Source organism: Trematomus bernacchii, unplaced genomic scaffold, assembly GCF_902827165.1.
Source record: "Trematomus bernacchii unplaced genomic scaffold, fTreBer1.1, whole genome shotgun sequence".
Classification (NCBI taxonomy): Eukaryota; Metazoa; Chordata; class Actinopteri; order Perciformes; family Nototheniidae; genus Trematomus; species Trematomus bernacchii.
In genome coordinates this window covers 2,600,888-2,621,545 of record NW_022987567.1, presented here as the reverse complement: position 1 = coordinate 2,621,545, position 20,658 = coordinate 2,600,888, and the positions used below count along the sequence as shown (strand labels likewise).

Genomic DNA, 20,658 nt, shown 5'->3' with positions numbered 1-20,658 from the left:
GATATATATTTAATCAGTTTGACATTAAAGCTGCACTGAGCAGGTTTGAACTATCAAGTTCCTGTAGATCTTACTGTATTTTCCAGTCTGCCACTTCCTATACAACGACGTTATTGCAGAAATTGTCCCTTTCTATGCCAAATAATACAATACATCTAAAGGTTCCAAGTACATGGTTTTCAGCCTTATTAGCAGAATAGTCCAATTGAACTACTAAAAATCATCTATTCCATCATACCTGCATCTTCTACTCTGTAAAGCACCACTCAAACTCTATGTACACGTTGTTTAAACTTAACTTTTATTTATAAAAACTTTTTTTAATGTAAACTTTCTTTAAAAGTTGGGCGACTTTTGACTTTCTCCACGCTTTTTTTTTCTGACTACAGTTGTCACCCTACGTGTAGATGGGTCTAAATAATACATCTAAATATGCATCATTATTTTGTTGTGCTTTGAAGTTTATACGCATTTGGGAAAACCTTTGCCACAAACACACAGAACAAAGTTGGGGCTCACGCTTGCAGATCAAAGCGAGGCGAGACAGTTGCACCGAGTTGGCCTGTGTGCACCCGTTAGAAACAAGTGTAATATGATAGATTATGACTGAGGCCTTGAACGCACCATCACTGACAGTCCTCCCAGGTATGCTCTTTATTTCCCTAGTGTTTGTCTCAACATATATGAGAATGTCAAAGGCCTCCATGGGCTGAAAATGCTCAAAGAACAAAAGCCATTCACATTTAAAAGTGTATTTTCTTTAGACCAGAAGTATCTGCCGTTGTTTTTGAATTACAGACCATAGTTTCACCAGGCCTCTCCTGTGTACCGACACTAAAACAAACATTTGAACCGGTAATCCAGATAAGAAAAGAAAAATGATTCTTAGTCTTGTAGAAAGAAACTTTTTCCACTGGTTATTTAATATACAAAGTTACAACAAAGGTTTAAATCAGAAGAATTGTTGCAAGCGGTTCGTTTGGGGTCAGATATTAAAGGAAAATTCTCTGTGTGTGTTCTGTAATGAGATCAAAGTGTAAATCATTTATAATTAGGACATCTAAAAGGCAGCTTTTTGACTTTGGCACTGGTTGAAATAATAATGGAACTTGATGGAAGTAAACTGAACACAGACGGCTGCTGTTTAATGAACGAAGCTGAGCTGCTGTACATGAATTGATAACATGCTGAGGATGGAGACAAAGGAATCTTTGTCTGATATTCTGTTTTTTCTCTTTGAAGTTTTTTCTCGTATTGCTGCTGCTTTGTGGCTGCTGTAGAGTTTTATTTTGCTACATTTTCCTCTATTTTAATGCCGGGCAAAATATCGATATTGTATCGAAGTCGCAATATAAGACTAGATATCGTCTTAGATTTCTTATATGATATTAAGTGTCCTTTTCTAATTTGTAAAGGCTTACAGTAAAGTGATTACTTTTTCAGAACCTACCAGCAATTATACTATTTATAACTGATAAATATTTTGTTAAAGCACCAATTGTCAACCCAACGCAATATCGATATGAAGGTATTTCATCAGAAATATCGTAATATTTGTTTTTACATATCGACCAGCCCTTATTTAGGTGTATTTTCATAGAGAATATTGTGTTTTACAAATGAAACAGAAGGGGATTTACTTGTATAAATCCTTTCCTTGTATAAATGAATTGACGTTAACCTTTTAATGATTTACTCCGTAGCTCCACCCACCTTCGCCGAAGCCCCGCCTCCTGTGGTGGAAGCTCTGGTTGGAAGATCCCTCTCGCTTACCTGTGTTGCTAATGGCAACCCCACTCCAACAATCACCTGGTTAAAGGATGGCAGTGTCATTCAAAGGACAGAAGATCAGGTATGTTATACAACTGTGCTTTAATGATGAATATGGATTTCATTTTTGTGTCTCTAGTGCTACAGTAAGCTAGCATCCATGCTACGTTCAAAGTCACTTAAATCAGCCAAATTCTGATGATTTAGATTGATCTTAAGAATATCATCTTGATGTATAAATCCTTAAATGCATGAAATGACTGCGACATGATTGTCTGATTTGCTCTTTGCTTTAACGAGCAGTGGATTATAGCTTCAGAAAAATTACATTTCATCTACATTTTATGTCAAATGTGTACATAAAATGAACAAATAACAGTATTTACATACCATCAAATTCATTTCACAAGGGTTATATACAGTATGTGTTAAAGTGCATGCTTTCATGGTTACCCATTGTTGCATCTGGTAGAGACGGAACTAGATTAAACAATATTACTCATAAAAATAAACACATTTAAAAAAAAATCATAGGCGGATCAGTCTGGTTCACAATCTAGTGGTCGGGTTCCTCCAAATAATAACTAATGAATTTCTTAAAAGTTGAATTAGCTAGGAAACACTAACAAATTAAACCAGAAGCACTGATGTAATCCCAGGGCCGTCCCTCCTTACAAGAAGATCACGCAGACTGCGTGGGGCCTCACCTCGCGGAGGGGGCCTCAACTGAGTCGCACCTATGCGTTTATGCGGCGCAATTAGTGTGGCGCGGCACAGTGTCGCCGGCTCCACTAGCAACCCCCCCCCCCCCCCCCCCCCGGTCGACGCTCGCGAACCAGAGGGCCTCATCATCTAACTTTGCGTGGGGCCTCAAATTGGCCAGGGACGGCCCTGTGTAATCCTTAAAATTAAACACTTAAAATCTTATTCTGCAGACAGACTTGCAACTTCTTCACCATATGTGTTGTGTTTCAATAAAGTACATTCCTTAGTGTATCCTACACACATTCCACATCTTTTAATCCATCATAAGTATGTATCACATGTACAGTATGTGTGTACCTGTCTGTATGTGCGTACACTATCTGTTACATTTATGTATTTATATGTTCTAGTTGCATCAATGTGCCTCTCAGCTGATCTGATAATGATGTTTACAGGAAGGAGCCTTATCTCTGCCAGCAGTGAGCGCACAGTCAGCAGGAGAGTACACCTGCCACGCCTCCAACTCCGAGGGGAACGTGACCTGCGTGACCAGAGTCAAGATCAAAGGTCAGTGTGTGTGTGTGTGTTCCTTCAGTCTCTGGGATGTGTGTGTGCGCCTAAATTGGCTGCCTGCCATCCGTTTCTCTTTCTCCTTCTTGCATCATATGACACAAGTCTTAGCAGCAACTCAAACTGAATTTCACTCATGTTCTGGCGCTGTGTGGATAATATTGATATCATCATTTGAGACAGGATTTCATTGGGGATGTAGAGAGTTGCTTTATCGTCATGAAGCTCTGCCTTTGGTTCAATTTGCAGGCTGAGTTTCAGAGATGTAACGTGGTTTTTAGGAGTTTGTGAAGCTGCTGTAGGGCCGCAGGGGGGAAAAATTGTCTTTTTACATATCTAAAAATGTTTCTGGTTTATTGAAAATGTACATTTCTCTTGAGCTGTTGGCTTGAAAATATGTAATTATATCATGAGATGTAATGTTTTCAAAATGTGACAGATTCCCAAGAAAACACATATAGCTAGCCTACTAGCTATAGCGGTAGCATTTTTAGCCATACCATAGCAATCTAGCACTGTCAGGCCCAAGACTAATTTTGTCCGGTCGTTAGCTAATGGTACAAACAGAGATCTTACTCGGGAGGATTTTGTTTTTCCTGATATGAAAAATGTTTTAAAATCCAGGGGGTCCTCCGCAATGAAATATTTTCTCAATTTAATTCCATTTCCTGCCTTTCTACAAATATATTAGGGACTATAGTGTTAACAAATCCAAGAAAAATGTGTAGTGTATATAATGAGTGTGCACACTTATCTAGTATCCTATCCATGTGAACCTGTTTTATTTGTGATGACCTCACATCCTCTAGGGGGGTCCCGGAAGATTTGTTTTCTTTAAATCGAAGTTGAATGCATCAATCTGGTGTACTTTGAGGGCAACATTAAGAGATTTATGGATACAGTTCTCAACACTCATATGAAACAGAACTGTATATATTTCAATAATCAAAAAGCCATTAGAATATGCTCACAACCAATAACATATCATTGATAAACTCCTCTCTCCTATCTTTATCTTACCTAGTCTGCATTTTTTCTTTTTATTTATGCATATTTGACTAATCACTCTCCTTTCAAACTGTTTTTTATTTTTGTACTGACCTATATATAGTACACATTGGAAGGATTTCTTAACTTATTTTATATACAACTATATATTACATAGATGGAAATATTTGTTTACATAGATGACCAAACCGTTTGAGACCCACTGAGATAACTAGACTAAAGTTTACAACCTAATCACTCAGAGAGTCCTTTACCTCCCTGAGCTGATGTTATCTCTCTGTCCGACAGGAGAGGACTCTCCCTCTCCTTATTGTTGAAACAGCTTAACAATAAACCCACGTAACTCTCTCTCTCTCTCTGTCTCTCTCTCTCTGTCTCTCTCTCTGTCTCTCTCTCTCTCTCAGTCTCTCAAAGTCCGACAGGAAAGAGCTCTCCCTCTCCTCATTGTTGAAACAGCTACTAATCTCCATTAGCTCCAAGCTAGCACCAAATGCTAACAACAACCCCCATAACTCTCTATGTCTCTCTCTCTCTGTCTCTCTCACAAGATGCGCTCGTGCCACACACACACACAGACGCTCCTCTGTGACGATGACCGCTTGCGTAAAAAAAAAATAAAAAAAAAATAATAATAATAATAATTAAAAAGTGGGGGGACACAAATGGGATTTTGAAAAGTGGGGGGGACATGTCCCCCCTGTCCCCAGTGGAAATTACGCCCATGGTTGAAATTAGAGCAGAGCTAGACACCAAATGTTGGCAGCTGGAGGTAAGCTTAGCTACCGAAGCTAACAGCTAAGGTAAACACAGCAAGGTTTCATTGAGTTATATAATGACTCGTTCAAGCTCTTTCAGTAAATATAAGATTTGGGCAAAGGATTACAATATCGTTATCATAAACTATTCAAATGTAATCTTGTATTTTATTTGGTGATAAACTTGAATTAAAACAGTTGTTTGAAGGAGATGTGTAACAGCCTATACAATAAATAAATATATATTTAAAACATATATTAGTGAAGGAATAATGAGCTTTAATATGAGCAATATAACAATGGCATGTATGTAGAATTTCACTTGTTTTTTGGGTTATCAAGAATAATAGAATTTCACTTGTATAGGTATCAACATTTCTGAGTTTGTAGGGAAAAGTTATTCTTTAAAAACAAAAACAAAAAATACATCCACTTAGATACATTCTATATATAAAATACAAGTGTGTCTACATGGGTAATAGGTTTATCTGAATCCAGGACTTAAATGTGCTCGGTTCCATAGTTTTGTGTCTTTTGCCTGAAAATGTACGAATTGACTGCCCAATATGAGGACAAATACATGTAGAATATGCAAATGTTCTGCTATGTATCATAGGATTACACCACCAACACAGCACGACGTAATGCATTGTGCTGTTTATTCCTGACTCCTTTTTTGTACTCCTACACCTACACCTACTGCGGAGTCTTTTTTCTCCGGAGGGCCAGGACTCGTCTGGAGCGTGGTGCTGCTGCGCGGGGAAACATTGTCTTTTTTATTTTTTTTGCATAATGTCTCTGGAATCTTGAATAATAATCATCCCGAGCACATACCGCTTTAATACTGTCAGTCTTAGTCACATTATGTGAGCTTTGGCTGTGTTTTTGTGCGCCGGTGCCACATGGATGGATCACAGGAGACTAGTAGCTGATCTGGATGAAGTCTAAAAGCTTTCGGTAACCTCCAAACTAATGCATATATCCATCAGGCATTTAAATATACTTAATCTATCCGGGGAGGACTGCTGTGGAGAACATGTGAAACTCCAAGCCCTCTTTTATTAGCACACGTGTTAGCGCTCTGCACACTACAGGGAAAAGAACAAATGTGACAGTTTGGCAACACCTTCTAGGCGTTCATGATTAGTTTACGAGGAGATTACATAACATTTCCAGCAGGAGTCTCGGGGGTATCGGGTATTATTATGTTTTCAATTATTTTGTTTCTGAAAAGGTTCTTATTGACAGCTTTTCTCCTGTGCTTTGGTGTAATTGTCAAGCAGTAATCAGGACTTTCAACACTCAAATCCCCAGCTCATTTTCTCACAGTAATATGAGTGTTTGTTGCTTAAACCAGTGATGCATTCACTATTACACTCCAATAGGGTGCCACAGTGACGCGTCCTAAAACCCGGAAGTAAACTCCTTCCGGTTTCTTCGACAAAAACCAATGCAATTTCTCCATAGGATTTTGGAAAATAGCTCGAAATAAGGTCTGTGGTTGACACGCATTTAAGAGACGGATCACGTTTTATTCAGCCGGATAATATACACATGTCTACCCTACTTTTATAATTTTCTAATCATAAATCAATCGATCATAAATCTATTGATTAGATTAGATGAAATGCTAACTTACTTTTGGGTTTTCGGACGTGTCACTGTGGCCACTTATAGTGGGAAGTTGCTAAATTACATTACATTTACTTAGATGCTGTACTAACATTGGAGGTACTTTACTTCCTTATGGTAAAACAAATTACTTTATTTATTTATTTATTTTTATGCAGTATTTTCGACAAACATTGTAGATTTATATTTTGTAATCCAAAATATTGTCACCACATACTTTTTCTTATGTTTTCTTCTATTTTGTGTACAAATATTTAAATTGGCCTAATTTGCTACTATCAAATGTTAACTACATCATTATCTTGGATGTGATAATTCACCAGGGCAGTATGATGGTTTTATACAACATTTAATCAATATAATCGATATATAAATATTTATTTTGTTCCTTTTTCTATGTATCAGGGTTATTGTCAATAATGGTATATCACAAACATTCTTTTAATAAAGCATTTATTTATTCGTATTTATTGTTCCACTATTTTTTTTTAGTAAAACAACTCAGTACTTCCTCAAAATATATAATCAATAATAATAAATAAATATATTCACATAATAAAATAAATGAAATACAAATAAATAAATAATATTATTAATAATAATAAATAATAAATAATGCTACAAAGCAGGTTAAAATAAATGTTAAAATAATCTCCAAACAACACACTAAAATACAAAGAATACAATATTAATTACACGTTAAAGGAACTGTTTAAAGATGAGTTTGTATATGTAATAATTGAAAACGGATAGGGGCAGTTTAATATATATCCCCATTTGCACCAACATTCTAATATTTTCCCTTCAATCCCTTCAACTCATAAGAACTGATAAGCCAGGAATCTTCAGAAAACATGTGTTTAGTGTGTCGTATCACATTCACACTACAGAGGCGAATACTAATCATCTCTGTGAGGTAGATCATGATCAGAGTTCATATGTGTAACTCCGCCATATTTCACACTTGATTCCTTTCATGTCGGTATGTTACGTATCTTTTTATTTATCAGTAACTCTCACATAGATCCACAGTAAATGAAAAACAAATCTGCGTCCTCTTTGATGCATTTAGGATGTTTAAAAGATACTGAAGGGTAGAGTAAATGCACATTAAAAATAAGCGCTATGGGGGAGACAAAGGGAGACAAAGCATGAAGACATGTCACAGTAGAGGCACTACATACAAATATGAACCTAAAAATAAGCAAAGCATGTCCTCCTTAAGTCTAAGATTTATGTATGTATTATTTTTGTAAGATTTAAACATTGGGATGTGCCCGAAGATAATGTTTTTACATTCAAAGCTCCTTTAATGTTTTTTTAATGAAGCTCTCTGTCATCATATTTAATGGCACTTTGACCCTAAGAAAGAAAGTTATTTTTTATTTTCCTATAAATGTTATTTATGTTGCTGTTGGATTGCTCTGAGACCGCCCCTTTAATACGGGAGCTTGTCTCCATTTGTGTCTGGCAAGCGAGAAAACAAAGGGTTTTTAAGTGCAGTGGACATGCTTTTGAAAGGATAAACACTCAAAAGAAACGATTGAAGCAGAACATTTTGTTTGATACAATACAAACATGTTATTTCACAATCAAAGTTAACTTTGAACACTGCTGTAACGTTATCGGCAAAAGTGTAGCCTAAAGGACATAAAGAAGGGCACTTTTTGTGACTTCTGCCACACTCACTGGCTGAATTGAAATGATAAAGCAGATTTTGAGGAAAGGGAAAAGCTTTTTTTAAAGACTATGTAATTAAAGTGGACATATTCTGCTATTTCAGGTTCATATTGGTATTTAGTTTCTCTACTGTGACATGTTTCCATGCTTTAATGTTCAAAAAGGTCTTTATTTTTCCCATACTGTTTTATTTATTTTATATTTTATATAATTCTAAAACAGAACGACTATTACAAAAACTCAATTCCCCCCTCTGATAAATAAAGTATTTCTGCTTCCATTTTTTTTTAATAGGCACAATTTCCTATCATTTTAGAGAATTATATTTAATTGTATCCCTTTTTGTAATCACACATTTTGTGACTCCCTACAGGTCCGCCTGTTATTGTCATACCTCCCAAAAGCACCTCTCTCAACAAGTCCCAGAATGCATTGCTGCGGTGCCAGGCGGTGGCCGACCCCCCCAACATGACCTACGTGTGGCAGAAAGGTGGCGAGAACGTCCATCACATCGAGTGAGTGCGCTCTTTACTCTTTGTTCCTGAAACACAGCTTTTTTTGTATCTCCCCCCTTTGATGTTTAATGCAGGTCCCTCAGCAGGCGGAGGAAAATGTTATCTTTGTGAGCTTTCTGTTTTATTCTCTTAGTTCTACGGGCTCTGCATTGATTTTTCCATCTAAATCAAATCTCACTTTGAACATTTGAAAAATAAAATGTTTCACAGTGAGGGAGGGAAAATGAAATCAACAAAAAGAGGTAGTGGAAATTGTAAATAAACAAAGGACGTGCGGTAAGATGAGTCAGATAAACGTTCTGAATTTGAAGATTTAAAAACTATGTTTATTCCCCTAAAGTCTCTATCCTCTAGCTGCAGCAAAGGTAAACAATGTTATCCACTATATTATCTACACACATTAACATCTGCTTCTTCATCAATGAAAGCAACAATCTTGATTATTCATCAATTAAAAAGTAAAATCTGCTTCTTTGTTAATAAGAAAAATATAAATAAGATTCTGCTTCTACAGTATATCAATAGAATCTGAAAATCGGCTTCCTCAATAATCCAGAAGCCAATATTAGTTTCTTCGTTAATAGGAAATAATAACGTCTTCATAAATAAAAATAAAAAAGTCTGCTTCTTCATCAAAAGAGACTTTTTATATGCGTCTTCATCAGCAGTGGTGTAAAGTAACTAAGAACATTTACTCAAGTACTGTACTTACTTTTACTTGAGTAAGATTTTGAATGCAGGACTTTTACTTGTAACAGCGTAGTCCTACACTCTGGTACTTCTAATTACTCACGTAGAAGATCCCACCTTTGTTCATCAGTAGAAGATACATCCTTCTTCTTTGTCAAGTAAGGGATGATGTGCTTTCTGGATAAGCTGCAGAGGTTGGATGGCTCCTCTGTAATCGACACCAGAGTTCAGTTCTCCACCACAGGTCTCCAAATGATCTGCTTCAGAAAGTCACTCAAGGTCAACTTTCTCCAACTCGTCTTAGCTGTGATTGAATGAGGTCTTTAAAACCATCGCACGGACCGCACTGTAATAAAAGAGACTGCTTCTCCATCAATAGAAACTAATATTTGCCTCCATGTTTGAGTCTTGCTCCGTTGTACATGAGAGCGGGTCCCAGCGCAACATCCAAAAACAAGAAGCGACATTTCCCAAAAGCCTGTGTGACATGCAGTCATGTGCGGTTCACTGAAGGATTTGATGACTAATGTTGAATGCCCTTGTAAAACTGACATAGTGTAAGTGGAGAAAAGTGTTTTTGCTGCATGTCTGGCGCATGTGAGGTACATTCTGAATCAACCTTTTGTGACACATGGCCAAAAAAGTATCCGTTTTTCATCTCTATTCAAACTAAATAATTAAATACGCATTTAGAAGCCTTGTGCCTAAAGTATAAAGAAGTGAGATAAGGTCATTTCTTTATGAAACTCATGATTTCTTTCTCTGAGTTTGCCAAAAAACCTTTGATAATAATAATACAATTATTATAAGGGCGCCTTTTATTACACCCAAGGACACCGTACAATTGAGTAAATACTTAAAGGTCACCTATTGTGCAAAATCCACTTGTTCATGTCTTTTATACATCAACATGTGTCCCCTCTGTGAAAAGAGACTCTGAAAGTTTCAGGAAAGAAGATTCGCTCAAGATGCTACAATGATCTGTGTGGACTGGTAGCTGGAGAGGTGCAAGTTAGCCTCCTGGGCCCTTCCAAGGTGTCTTTGAGCAAGGCACTGAACCCCCAACTGCTCCCTAGTGCCTGAAAGACTGGCAACCTCTTCGCTCTGCCACCTCTCCAGATGCATGTGTGTGCAACCTACCTCTACTGTGTGGTTAAACTATGGATGTAAAAATAGAGGGGAAACTGAATTTCGAGCGATAAATAAAGGCTACATTTCTTCTTCTTAAAAGCAACAGAACATGATTAAAAAAACACTAATAGGCAATCATGGAGGATACAAAGTAGACACTTGATGGTGAGTAGGCTAATTTAAACAGGTGGGTTTTTAGTTAGTTTAGCCAAAAGCCTGAGCACCCATGGTGACGAGGCGAGGGGTGGGGACGGTTAGCAAACTGTACTATGTTTGTCAGTGCAATGCCTTTCACTTCACGGTTTTATCATACTGCTCTGGTTGTAAACCAGCGGTTCCCAACCTGTGGGCCGCGGACCACTAGGGGGCATTGCAAGTGGGCCGCCAAATAATTTCCAAAGCATTATGATTTGTGTGGAAACATTATTAAGATTTTTTTTTATTTGAACCTCTTTTCCTTTTTCTTTCTTGATCCTCCTTAGCAACGGTCATTACAGTCCTTGACAGCGGTCTGTACTACTGGATTAACAATGTGTCACATGTTCTGAATTGACCAATCAGAATCGAGTATTCAACTAAACCGTGTAATACAAATGTCTGTTTGTTACTGATAGCCAGCTCATTTTCTAATTAAAATAAAAGTACTCTGAGAACTTTATTTAGCCTCCGTATTGTTTATGGTTGAATGTGGGCCGCGAAAAAAATGTTGAGTGGGCCCTGAGTTGAAAAAGGTTGGGAACCGCTGTTTTAAGCAATGGATTGTATAATACAACACCAGACACAATGCTGTTTAAACATTCAAAGATGGTGGTGTGGTGCACTCCTGAAGCAGGTCAGCCAGATAGGTGGGGGGGGCAGGTTGTGGAGGTCTTTTAGGTGAGCAGGAGGTTTTTGGAGTTGATCTGGGATTGAACAGGGAGCCAGTGCAGTTGGATGAGGATGGGGGTAATGTGGTCAGAGGATTTGTTGTTAAAATGCATATTTAGCTTGAACTTAAATCACAACAACAGGCAGCAAATGTAAAATAACACAGCAGTGCCAAAGAAAGCTCTCTGTGAAAAACTAAAATATATGGAGTGGTGCGTATTTATTCAAAGAGCGAGTGGAGCGATGTACTTTTTACAGGCACATCCGAGGTGTTCGACAATACAAACTAGAACATAGATGTTTTGTTGGTGGATCAGAAAATTGGCTTTTTCGTAGTTAGGTAAGGTTTTTTCCTCCATTATATTCCCTTTAAAGATGGGGACAATAACTGCAAGATGATAAAAGGTTCTCTTTTCCGCCTTTTCCATAGATGTTGTGATTATCAGTGTTTTTGCTTGAAAGTACCATAGGTGGTAGGTTTTATCATCAAATCATATAGAGCTTTTTTCCACCTATTTTTATTCAAAAGTGTGGTATTCAGCTATAAGAGCGTGACTCATTCATTTCATGTTCAGATTTTCTCCTTATAACCCTGCCCTCTCACTAAAATAGTCCCCGTTAGCGCTTTCATTTGCTCTGCTTCTCTTTCACTAATGCACAGATTTCCTGCGTTCATTTTCAGCCCTCCTCAGTCTGTCCCTTCTGGGCTACTGTAGAAAACATGGACGCTGCACTATACTGTAGCTGACTGACTATAGAGTACATGTTTCCTATGTGAAGGGGTCGTGCTAAGCAAACAAAAACACAATGATTATTAGTTTTATTTAGACAGAAGTGGATTTTATAAACCCCTTGGTCCCCCAAAGGTCAGGGAATAATGTGCGGGCCTTGAAAATCAATTCATCAATTTTGAAATACAAATATTCCAATTTCTACTTGTAGTTGTCTGAAGTACTTTACTGATTGTATTCTGTATTTTAATCCATTTCCTATTCTTTTTAAGTGCAAAATCCTTGGGCTTTTTTTACTTACTCCATTTTTTATTAAATTGTTTCTAAAATATAACTTTCAATTTATTTATAATAATATTAAACCAATTATAATTGTTTGAATCCTTGGAATATGTGAGATTCAGTCTCAGTGCTCTCATCATCACAGATCAGCATATCGTTTTTGACTGAACCTTCACCCAAATAACCATAAAAGTCATGTGTTTTTTTTTGCCGCATATAAATCTCTGGTTGTGTTTTAAATTGTGATGTGAACCTTGTTAAAGTACTTTGCACCCGATGCATGAAAAGTGCTATATATAAATAAAGCGTATTCATATTATTAATGGTGAAAGCCGTAATCTAAGCCTATAGCCAGCCCTAACTTTAAGCGTTTATCTTTTTTATTACTGCTGATTTTTATTCATATTTTATTCCTTTTTTCATTCCATTCCATTGCAATGTAAATACTGTTATATTCTTATTATATTTTTTATTATTTTTAATATTTTTTCTAGTTCCCTACCTGTTCATGTTTTATTTGTATGTACGCACCATGACGTCAAGTCAAATTCCTCATATAAACCTACCTGGTAATAAACCGGTTTCTGATTCTGAAGGAAAGTCTTATGCCTACTCTTAATTGTGGAGAGGGTTTCTGCCTTCAAAGCATTTTCTCCCATAAAAACCTAAATGGCCAAAATAACGAACCACTGCTGACTTAATGAAGACAACAGGATATAGCATTTGCCAAAAAATGCACATCATATTTAACGTCCATCATGTTACTGTAAAAGCAAATGATGTAGCTTGCCTGAAACTGTAGAAGCACTGAATGATGTTCTCTGGTGAAGAGGTTTGACAATAGCAGTGCTCAGTGGCAGCGAGAGTGAGTGGAGAGCGGTTCAGGATTCATCCACCAGACAATTGAACACTCTTAAAAAGCTGTGGCTGGTTTCGGGTCAGTCGAGCAGGTGGAGGGTTTCATTTGCATTACTTCCCCTCCAGAATATTTCTCCATCACACATACTAATTCATCCCAGTTACACTCGGGTTAATACTCCAGCTGATTTTGACAAGGAGAAAAGTTTCTGAGAGGCTTTTTGGAGCTGACGCATAATGCTGTTAACAGCTGAGTACAGCACAAGGATTATTCTGATTATCTGCTTTGAGTTAGCGGGATAAAAAGCTCTTTTGTAAAATGTAAAAAATAGTAAGGTGCTCTTTGAGAATGTCAAACCTACTTTCGCATTCTTTTTTCTGCAATTACTCACAGCTTTATAAGGATATCTCAGTTTCATGGGGGTTTGTGTTTGAAGCTTGGCACAGGAAGAGTTTATTATGAAAAGTAAATCATCATAGAAAGAGGGAATATTTGTGGAATATATTTTATGCTTATGCCTAAAGTTGAACAAATAATGTTTTTTAACACGTAAGGAAAGACCATGCCTGACATTTACACTGTTGTTATTTCATGATAAGTCAATCTACAGAAAATTAACTCAAATCTTCTTAAGTGAGCTTTTATTTCGAAAAGAAACATGCAAATATAACCAGGAAAAGGTGAGGATGGCGAAACTTCAACCACATTCAAGCATTCAGCACCTGCAGTGTGTGCATTATTCACCGTAAATCACACACCTCCTGCTTCTTTCACAGGGCTGCCAGCACTCATGCATTAATCGTGAGACTTGAGCAATTGACACATTTCACGCCCTCTCTCGCCTCATGTCCATTTTCTCCTGCTGTGGAAAACTAATTTATAACGGATACCTTGGGCTTTCCTGGATACCTACATTCGTGCAATATACGCCGTGGACGCGCATATTAATGTTTGGAATAATCAGCTGACGGAGCTGAAGCTGGTTTGGTAATAATGTTACATCAGGATAGACAATATTATCTTCTAAAACATGTATCCAAGTGCTGATGACTGTGTGGATTTTGATAATATATCTGAGTCATGCTTCAGATGTCCCTCCAACTATCAGTACTTTCTCTCCACAGAGTTGTTTTTTCTCTTTCCCTCCACAAATCGATGTTCAGTTGCTGCTCTGTGTGCACAAGAGGACACCACAGGCCTTATTTTTGTTGACCTAGCATCACAGCCAGAATACAATCAGGAGCTGCCAAGTTCTTTGAGAGCTTGCCAAACACACTTTTGGGTAATTTTGTAGCCTTGGAGTACCTGAGGCACACTAGGGCATGAAGTGGGCTCAGAAAAAGTGAATTATTAGAACAGAGAGAAAAGTTATTCACCATTTTATTGTAGATTCATGGGAAATGTTTTCATTGCTGCAATCTCCAACAGGCCTGTTGATGTGCAACCTGTTTGGAATAGGTTATGAAGGGAACGCTTGATGTTCACATAACCAGGGGGTTCTGGGATTATTTTTGGCTGTTGCTGGTTGCATTAAATATCCGCCAGCAGATCTGCTGTGCCTGATTGTGGCTTGACATTGCGTAAACATCACTGCAGTTAGAGACTGCAGATGGAACCTGCTGCCATCATATGTCTGTAATGATCCACCTGTGTAAAGGGAAAATATAGCACTGTTAACAGTCATGACTTAAAGGGTTTATTTTTTGGCTATAGCTGACCATAAAAGCTACAGTAGTTTAAAAATGTGCATTACTGTGTTCAAGATTAAACAATTTATGTTGTCATAATCGCTGAATATTTCATTTTTCTTTTCTGTATATTTAACGACACAGGGATTCCATTTGATCAAATATGAATGATGGAAACAACATAAACCCTCAAACAGAATTCAGTGAGTTAGCCGTTTCAACTTTTGAATTGAGTTGATTTATTAGCATCATTTAGGCTTTGGATTGATGCAGGAATGAGTCCTTTAACCTAGAAATTAGCTTCCATTTTAGCCCTTCTGGTTCCTCGTCTCTAAGTCAATGAATATTTGAATGGGCTTTTGGTTTGATGCCTGAAATAGGGTTGGTGGCAAACCAATTACAAGACATTTTAACATTTTGTTCTAGGACATACATTACATCCGTAAAAACTCTACTTGTGAACTGGAAGCTTTAACGTGTCTTAAAAGTGTTGGTTGCTAACAAGTGGCTACATGAGACTCTTAAACGTCTTCACGGCAAACACGTGTCCACCTGTAGTTAGTAGTGTTTAAGTCAGTCATGCAACCCCGATATAGTTCAATAACGTTAGACGACTACTTAGTTAAATTGACAGTCCTGATAACTGTGGATTGATGTCTGTACTTAGGAAGAATAGTGCTTTTAGCTAAATGCTAATGTCAGCATGCTAACGCAGATGTGACGTATACAATAACCATCCTAGTTCAGCGTGCTAACATTTGCTAATTAGCACAAAGTCAGCCAAATAATTAATGTCATTTGTTTTGTAGATATTTGGCTACACTATAAGACAAGTCACTCTTACTTTATGACGGCAGCCCTATGGAAAGTCACGAAAGTTATAATACAGTCAAATTCACACCATGACAGTCTGTGTAATGGTTGTTGAGATATTTCAGTATTGACCAAACTGCTAAGGGCCTAGACCTCTTGGTGATCATTTTTGGTTTGTTCGTCATTGCAAGCGACTCGTTAACATATGTCCTTTTTTTCACTGGTAATATACAAATATTCTAAATGGAGGCTAAATAGGTTGCTGTTATGTGAAGTGAGAAAAACAGTAGTGTGGGGAATTATCGGTGTCAGTAAAAGTCCATGAGTCATCTGACCTGTATGGTAATGTACGCAATGTGTGACTGTGAGGCGTCCCACATATTATCAGCATTAGTAAGTTGTTGCAGCCTGGTACAGTACTTCATGTTTCTCTGTAAATGTAAGAATGTATAACATGAGTGGGCACTCCTCTACCCACTAACTGAAATGAAATGAATTTTCCTCAACCTCCATCTGCACACAGTGGTGAATAACTCACAGGAAGAAAAAAAAAAAACACTCCCACACTGTTGATGCTCTCCGAGAGTGTTTGCCTTGACTGGAGTAGAGGAGCTGCATTACCTTTCGCTGTTATTCACCAGCAGCCGTTTTTTTTTTACATATCGAAGAATTTCCATCTGTTTTCTATTCTCAAGGTCTCTGAAGTCGCGGGTGAAGATCATGGTAGACGGGACTCTGCTCATCTCCAGTCTCATCCCTGAGGATTCTGGGAACTACACCTGCATGCCGAGCAATGGCCTGCTGAACCCCCCCACCGCCTCCGCCAACCTCACCGTGAAGCGTACGTTTCTGTCTGTAGTCTGCAGTCATGAGCCCTCGTAATACATCAAATACTTCCTTTTTCTTTTTTCTATTCCTCAAGAGTCTCAACAAATCACTTACAGCCAAAGTGGTTATTATGACTAAAACCTGAATGGTACATTACTTTTCAGCAAAAATATTTTATATATATATATTGTACCTAATAATTATATACTACCTGTGTTAGCCTGTAGAGCTCTTGATATATTGCTCTTAAACTTAAGTTAACTTTGTTGCCACGGCAATACATTTCTATAAATAAATGCAGAGGGGACTTAACATTTACAATTTAAAGTCCAGGGTTGTTTTTAACTCTCTTTCAGATGACATTTCCTCTGAGAGGCAATATGCTGGGTGAGGATCATCTCTGATAATATTCAGAGCCTATTTTCTCAAATGCATTAGTTAAACCTGACGTCACGGTAACTAACTGTCCCATAGATTTACTACACTTGAAACACCTGGTTTGTAAAGCGGATAAAACTGAAGCAGAGTGTTCCTCCAACAGTTTTCTAACCAGAGTAGAACTTGTTTTATTGAGCCCACTTTAACACAGTGTAAAATAGCTTTGTCATCTGAATTAGCAGCAATTAATAACAAAACGATGTACGTATAAATTACAGATGTATTCAAATGTCTTTCCTCTGCTCAGATCCAGCCCAGGCTCTTCCGATGCCCCAGAAATCGTACCTCCCGACAGGTATGAAGGGAACGGTTGCCTGTCCATCGGCCGCTCAGCCTCCTCTGCTTCGTGTGGATTGGACCAAAGATGGAGAACCACTCGACCTGTCCTTGGTAATAAAAAATGATCATTTTGGATTGAGAAGCGCTGCCATAACAGTGACCGACCTTTACTGTCCCTTGTTTTTGTCCGGTCAACATCGCTCCGTTTATTGATCCCTGATGCTGCAAACATTACAGGATGAATCCATTCATCTTCTTTTAGCAGAGAAATGTCAGGCCCCGCTGCTGACTGTGGACATCTATGAGCCGCCGCCAGCAGCTCATCATGAAAAGCTTTTCTAACAATCGGCCAACTCAAGTTTTCTTACCAGCAGAAGGGCAACTTTATTCTTGCTACTGCAGGGCGAAGACATTTTTTTCGTTTTAAGTCGGACATTTTCAGTGTCCACTATTGGAAATATGCTTTCAATTGGACAGTCATTCAACCAGATATGTCTTAAAGGACAGGGATGTGCAATCTTAAAAGCTTTTGAAGCAATCCCCAAGGAACTCCTTACTGCCCCTTGCTCTCACGTTTCCCCCACTTCCACTTCAATCTTCTGCTTCTTCTGATGGATGCGTACAGTATAGGAACCTTTGTAGATGAGAGGCTGGGGGACTCCTCAGTAGTGCACCACAGGATCTTTTAACCTCAGCATTTCATATCGCAAATCCATATTTAAACATACTTTTGTTTAAAAATATGATCACAGGGTGCCAGCTTTTAAACCCCTTTTTTCCATCCAACCACCCACCCCTCCCCTCCACATGCTGCATTTGCCCCCCCCTACCTCGACACTTTGGTGTCATTGCGATGGACATGTCGTTGGATGAGCAGCGCCACAGGAAATGTGATATATTCCTGTAGTGCTGAATGCACGGGAGGAGTCAGGCTGTTATTTTTCCAATTATTCCAATTCCACACTGGATGTCACAAGCTCTCACACACACACTAATACTTTCTCACAGCCTCATTCTGGGAAGGATAATGGCAGTTTTGACTTCATTAAAGTGAGAGCGAACCTTTTGCATTCATAGCACAACACGAGCCTTCTGGTGCGGCTTATTGGGGAAAAATGACTAGAAAATGTAATGGCTTATAATGCAAATGCATCAAAAAGGGATTTTCAAAGCTCTCCAGAGAATTTATATTAAGAACTGAGGGATCCACCTCAAAGGAAATGTCCATAAGATTATTTTCTTTTAATACGAACAGAAGACCACTTGATCTTTTACCTCATCTTGCAAAAGCTGAGCATTTTTTAGACAATGTACAATTTAATAGAAGATATGATTTGCCCATTTGGCATTAAGTACCACTTTAGGGCCATGAAGTCATTAGGCGCTTTCACACCAAGTACTTTTCCCAGGAATAGTTCCCGGAACTTAGTTCCCCGGAAATCTTTAGTTCCGGAACTATCTAGTAGATCGCGTTCACACCGGAATAAGTCCCTGAGGGAGGATTACGCAAATGAAGCCGCTGACGTCACTTCTTCTTCTTCTAATTTGGGTTTACTGGCAGGCCGTAAACAACTTCACGGCGTATACTGCCACCCGAAGTCCCCGGCCGGAAGTCCCCGGAGTTGGGAAGCTCCAGGGACTCCCAGCAGCTTCTACTGAAGCCTTCCGCCAGAAGCGCCGACACCTCCACATCACTCCACCGCTCCCATGTTTTCTGTTGTGTTGCCATAAGTTATTCTCTCTCCGTTGGTGCTCTGGGCTAATGCTAATGCTAATAATGCTAATGCGAGCAAATAAAATGGCGGCTTCACATCACTTTTCGGAGTTCTACGGCGCGTGGTTTGCAATTCGCCCAGCCAATCAGAAATTGGAACCTTTTCCTCCCCAGGAAAGTACCACCTCTCTAGCAGGGACTGAAAAGGGGGGAAAAGGTTCCAGAAAAAAAGTTTTAGTTCCAGATATTTTTGGTGTGAACACAAAATCCCAGGAACTATCGGAACTATTCCTGGGAAAAGTACTCCGGTGTGAAAGCGCCTATTGTGGTAATGCTTTAACCTGTTACGCACGGCCCCCCCGGTACCGGGCGGATAAACGCGTCATTTGCAGGAAACAACGTCTAAGGAATCTTAATATTTAATAAACTATGAATGTTTTATATCCATGTAACGGGAAGAAACTCAGCTAACTGATCTTTTTAATTTTTTTTTCCAAAAAAAAACCACAATGCTAACACTCAGCCTCTGAATTATCCACGAGCTAAAAAATGTAACCTAAAACGGCACTTAAACTCACAATAACTCCCTTATTACTTATCCTAGATGCACAGCCAACCACTCGTTTTTGGTCTCCTGGAGACACAGAATCTGTGTAAAAAACCTCAACACTCAGTGATAAACATTTGCGACGCTATAAACGAAAGCGTACATCATAACATGTGGAGCTAGGTAGCTAGAAACGCTAACATGGCTTACCTTGGTCAAAACTGGTCTTCAATGGCATTAAAACGATAAAAAAACGATGCTGCAGTTAATCCATAGGTTCATCCAATGTATCTGTGCCCTCTTTGAAATTATTTCTGATAATCCATAAGCAATAAAACTGCTTTTTCGTTTCCAAATGCCAGAGCTAGAGATCGCTTCACTCTGCTGGACATTTACATGCGTGCAGCCCCCACCTTTTCTCTTCACAACGTGTGTGTGTGGGAGCCTCCCCCTTCGATTCTATTGGCTCTAACGGTCAGAAAGAGGTGTCAACCATCCAAATCGACCAAGGGGGGCCAGAGATATGGACATTTTTTTTCACCCAAATCACCTCAGAGGTGGGGTGGTTTTGGCTAAACCTCTCTAAAAAGGTCAAATGTCACTTGTTTTGCATCAATCTTGATACAGGGTACTTATTATATGTTGTACTTTGGATTCCTAAAGCTTTTAGTCTACTAACCCATCATCCAAGGGTAGTTTTCACTATCTGTAAAAAATTATATTTGGACTGACACTATAATTTACAGTTTTTTTACTATGTAAAATCTGAATTTTCTTTAAAATAAAAAACATTTATATTGATTCTGACACTTCTACATCCAACTCACAGATGTAACCTTGCTTTGATAAAAGAAATTATTCATATAACCCTTTTAGAAGTTAAGTTGTAGTCATTTGTTTTGGGCATGTCATTTTCGAGCCTGAAACATGAAACACAGGCTTGGTGCTTAACAGGTTAAGCCTTCATTATTTCTAATGACCAGCAGGGGGCGACTCCAATGGTTGCAAAAATAAGTGTTATTGTACAGAAGTCTATGAAAAAATTACGCTATTTCTCACTCAAATTGATATCTCAGTAAAAATATATTTAGTGAGTTTATGGTACAGTGTGATGTCACAGGTTTCTTTTTTATTAGAACAGTCTTTTACATTTACT

At 38.3% G+C, this 20,658-nt stretch overlaps 1 protein-coding gene across 1 annotated transcript in view; it reads left to right on the top strand.

Moving 5' to 3' along the window:
- igsf9a (immunoglobulin superfamily, member 9a) overlaps positions 1-20,658 on the top strand; it is a 55,204-nt gene that overhangs the window by 20,971 nt on the left and 13,575 nt on the right. Inside the window, 5 exon segments of the mRNA XM_034126060.1 lie at positions 1,704-1,852; positions 2,931-3,042; positions 8,494-8,635; positions 16,392-16,537; positions 17,210-17,352. Of these exon segments, the coding sequence (XP_033981951.1) occupies positions 1,704-1,852; positions 2,931-3,042; positions 8,494-8,635; positions 16,392-16,537; positions 17,210-17,352 (692 nt within the window).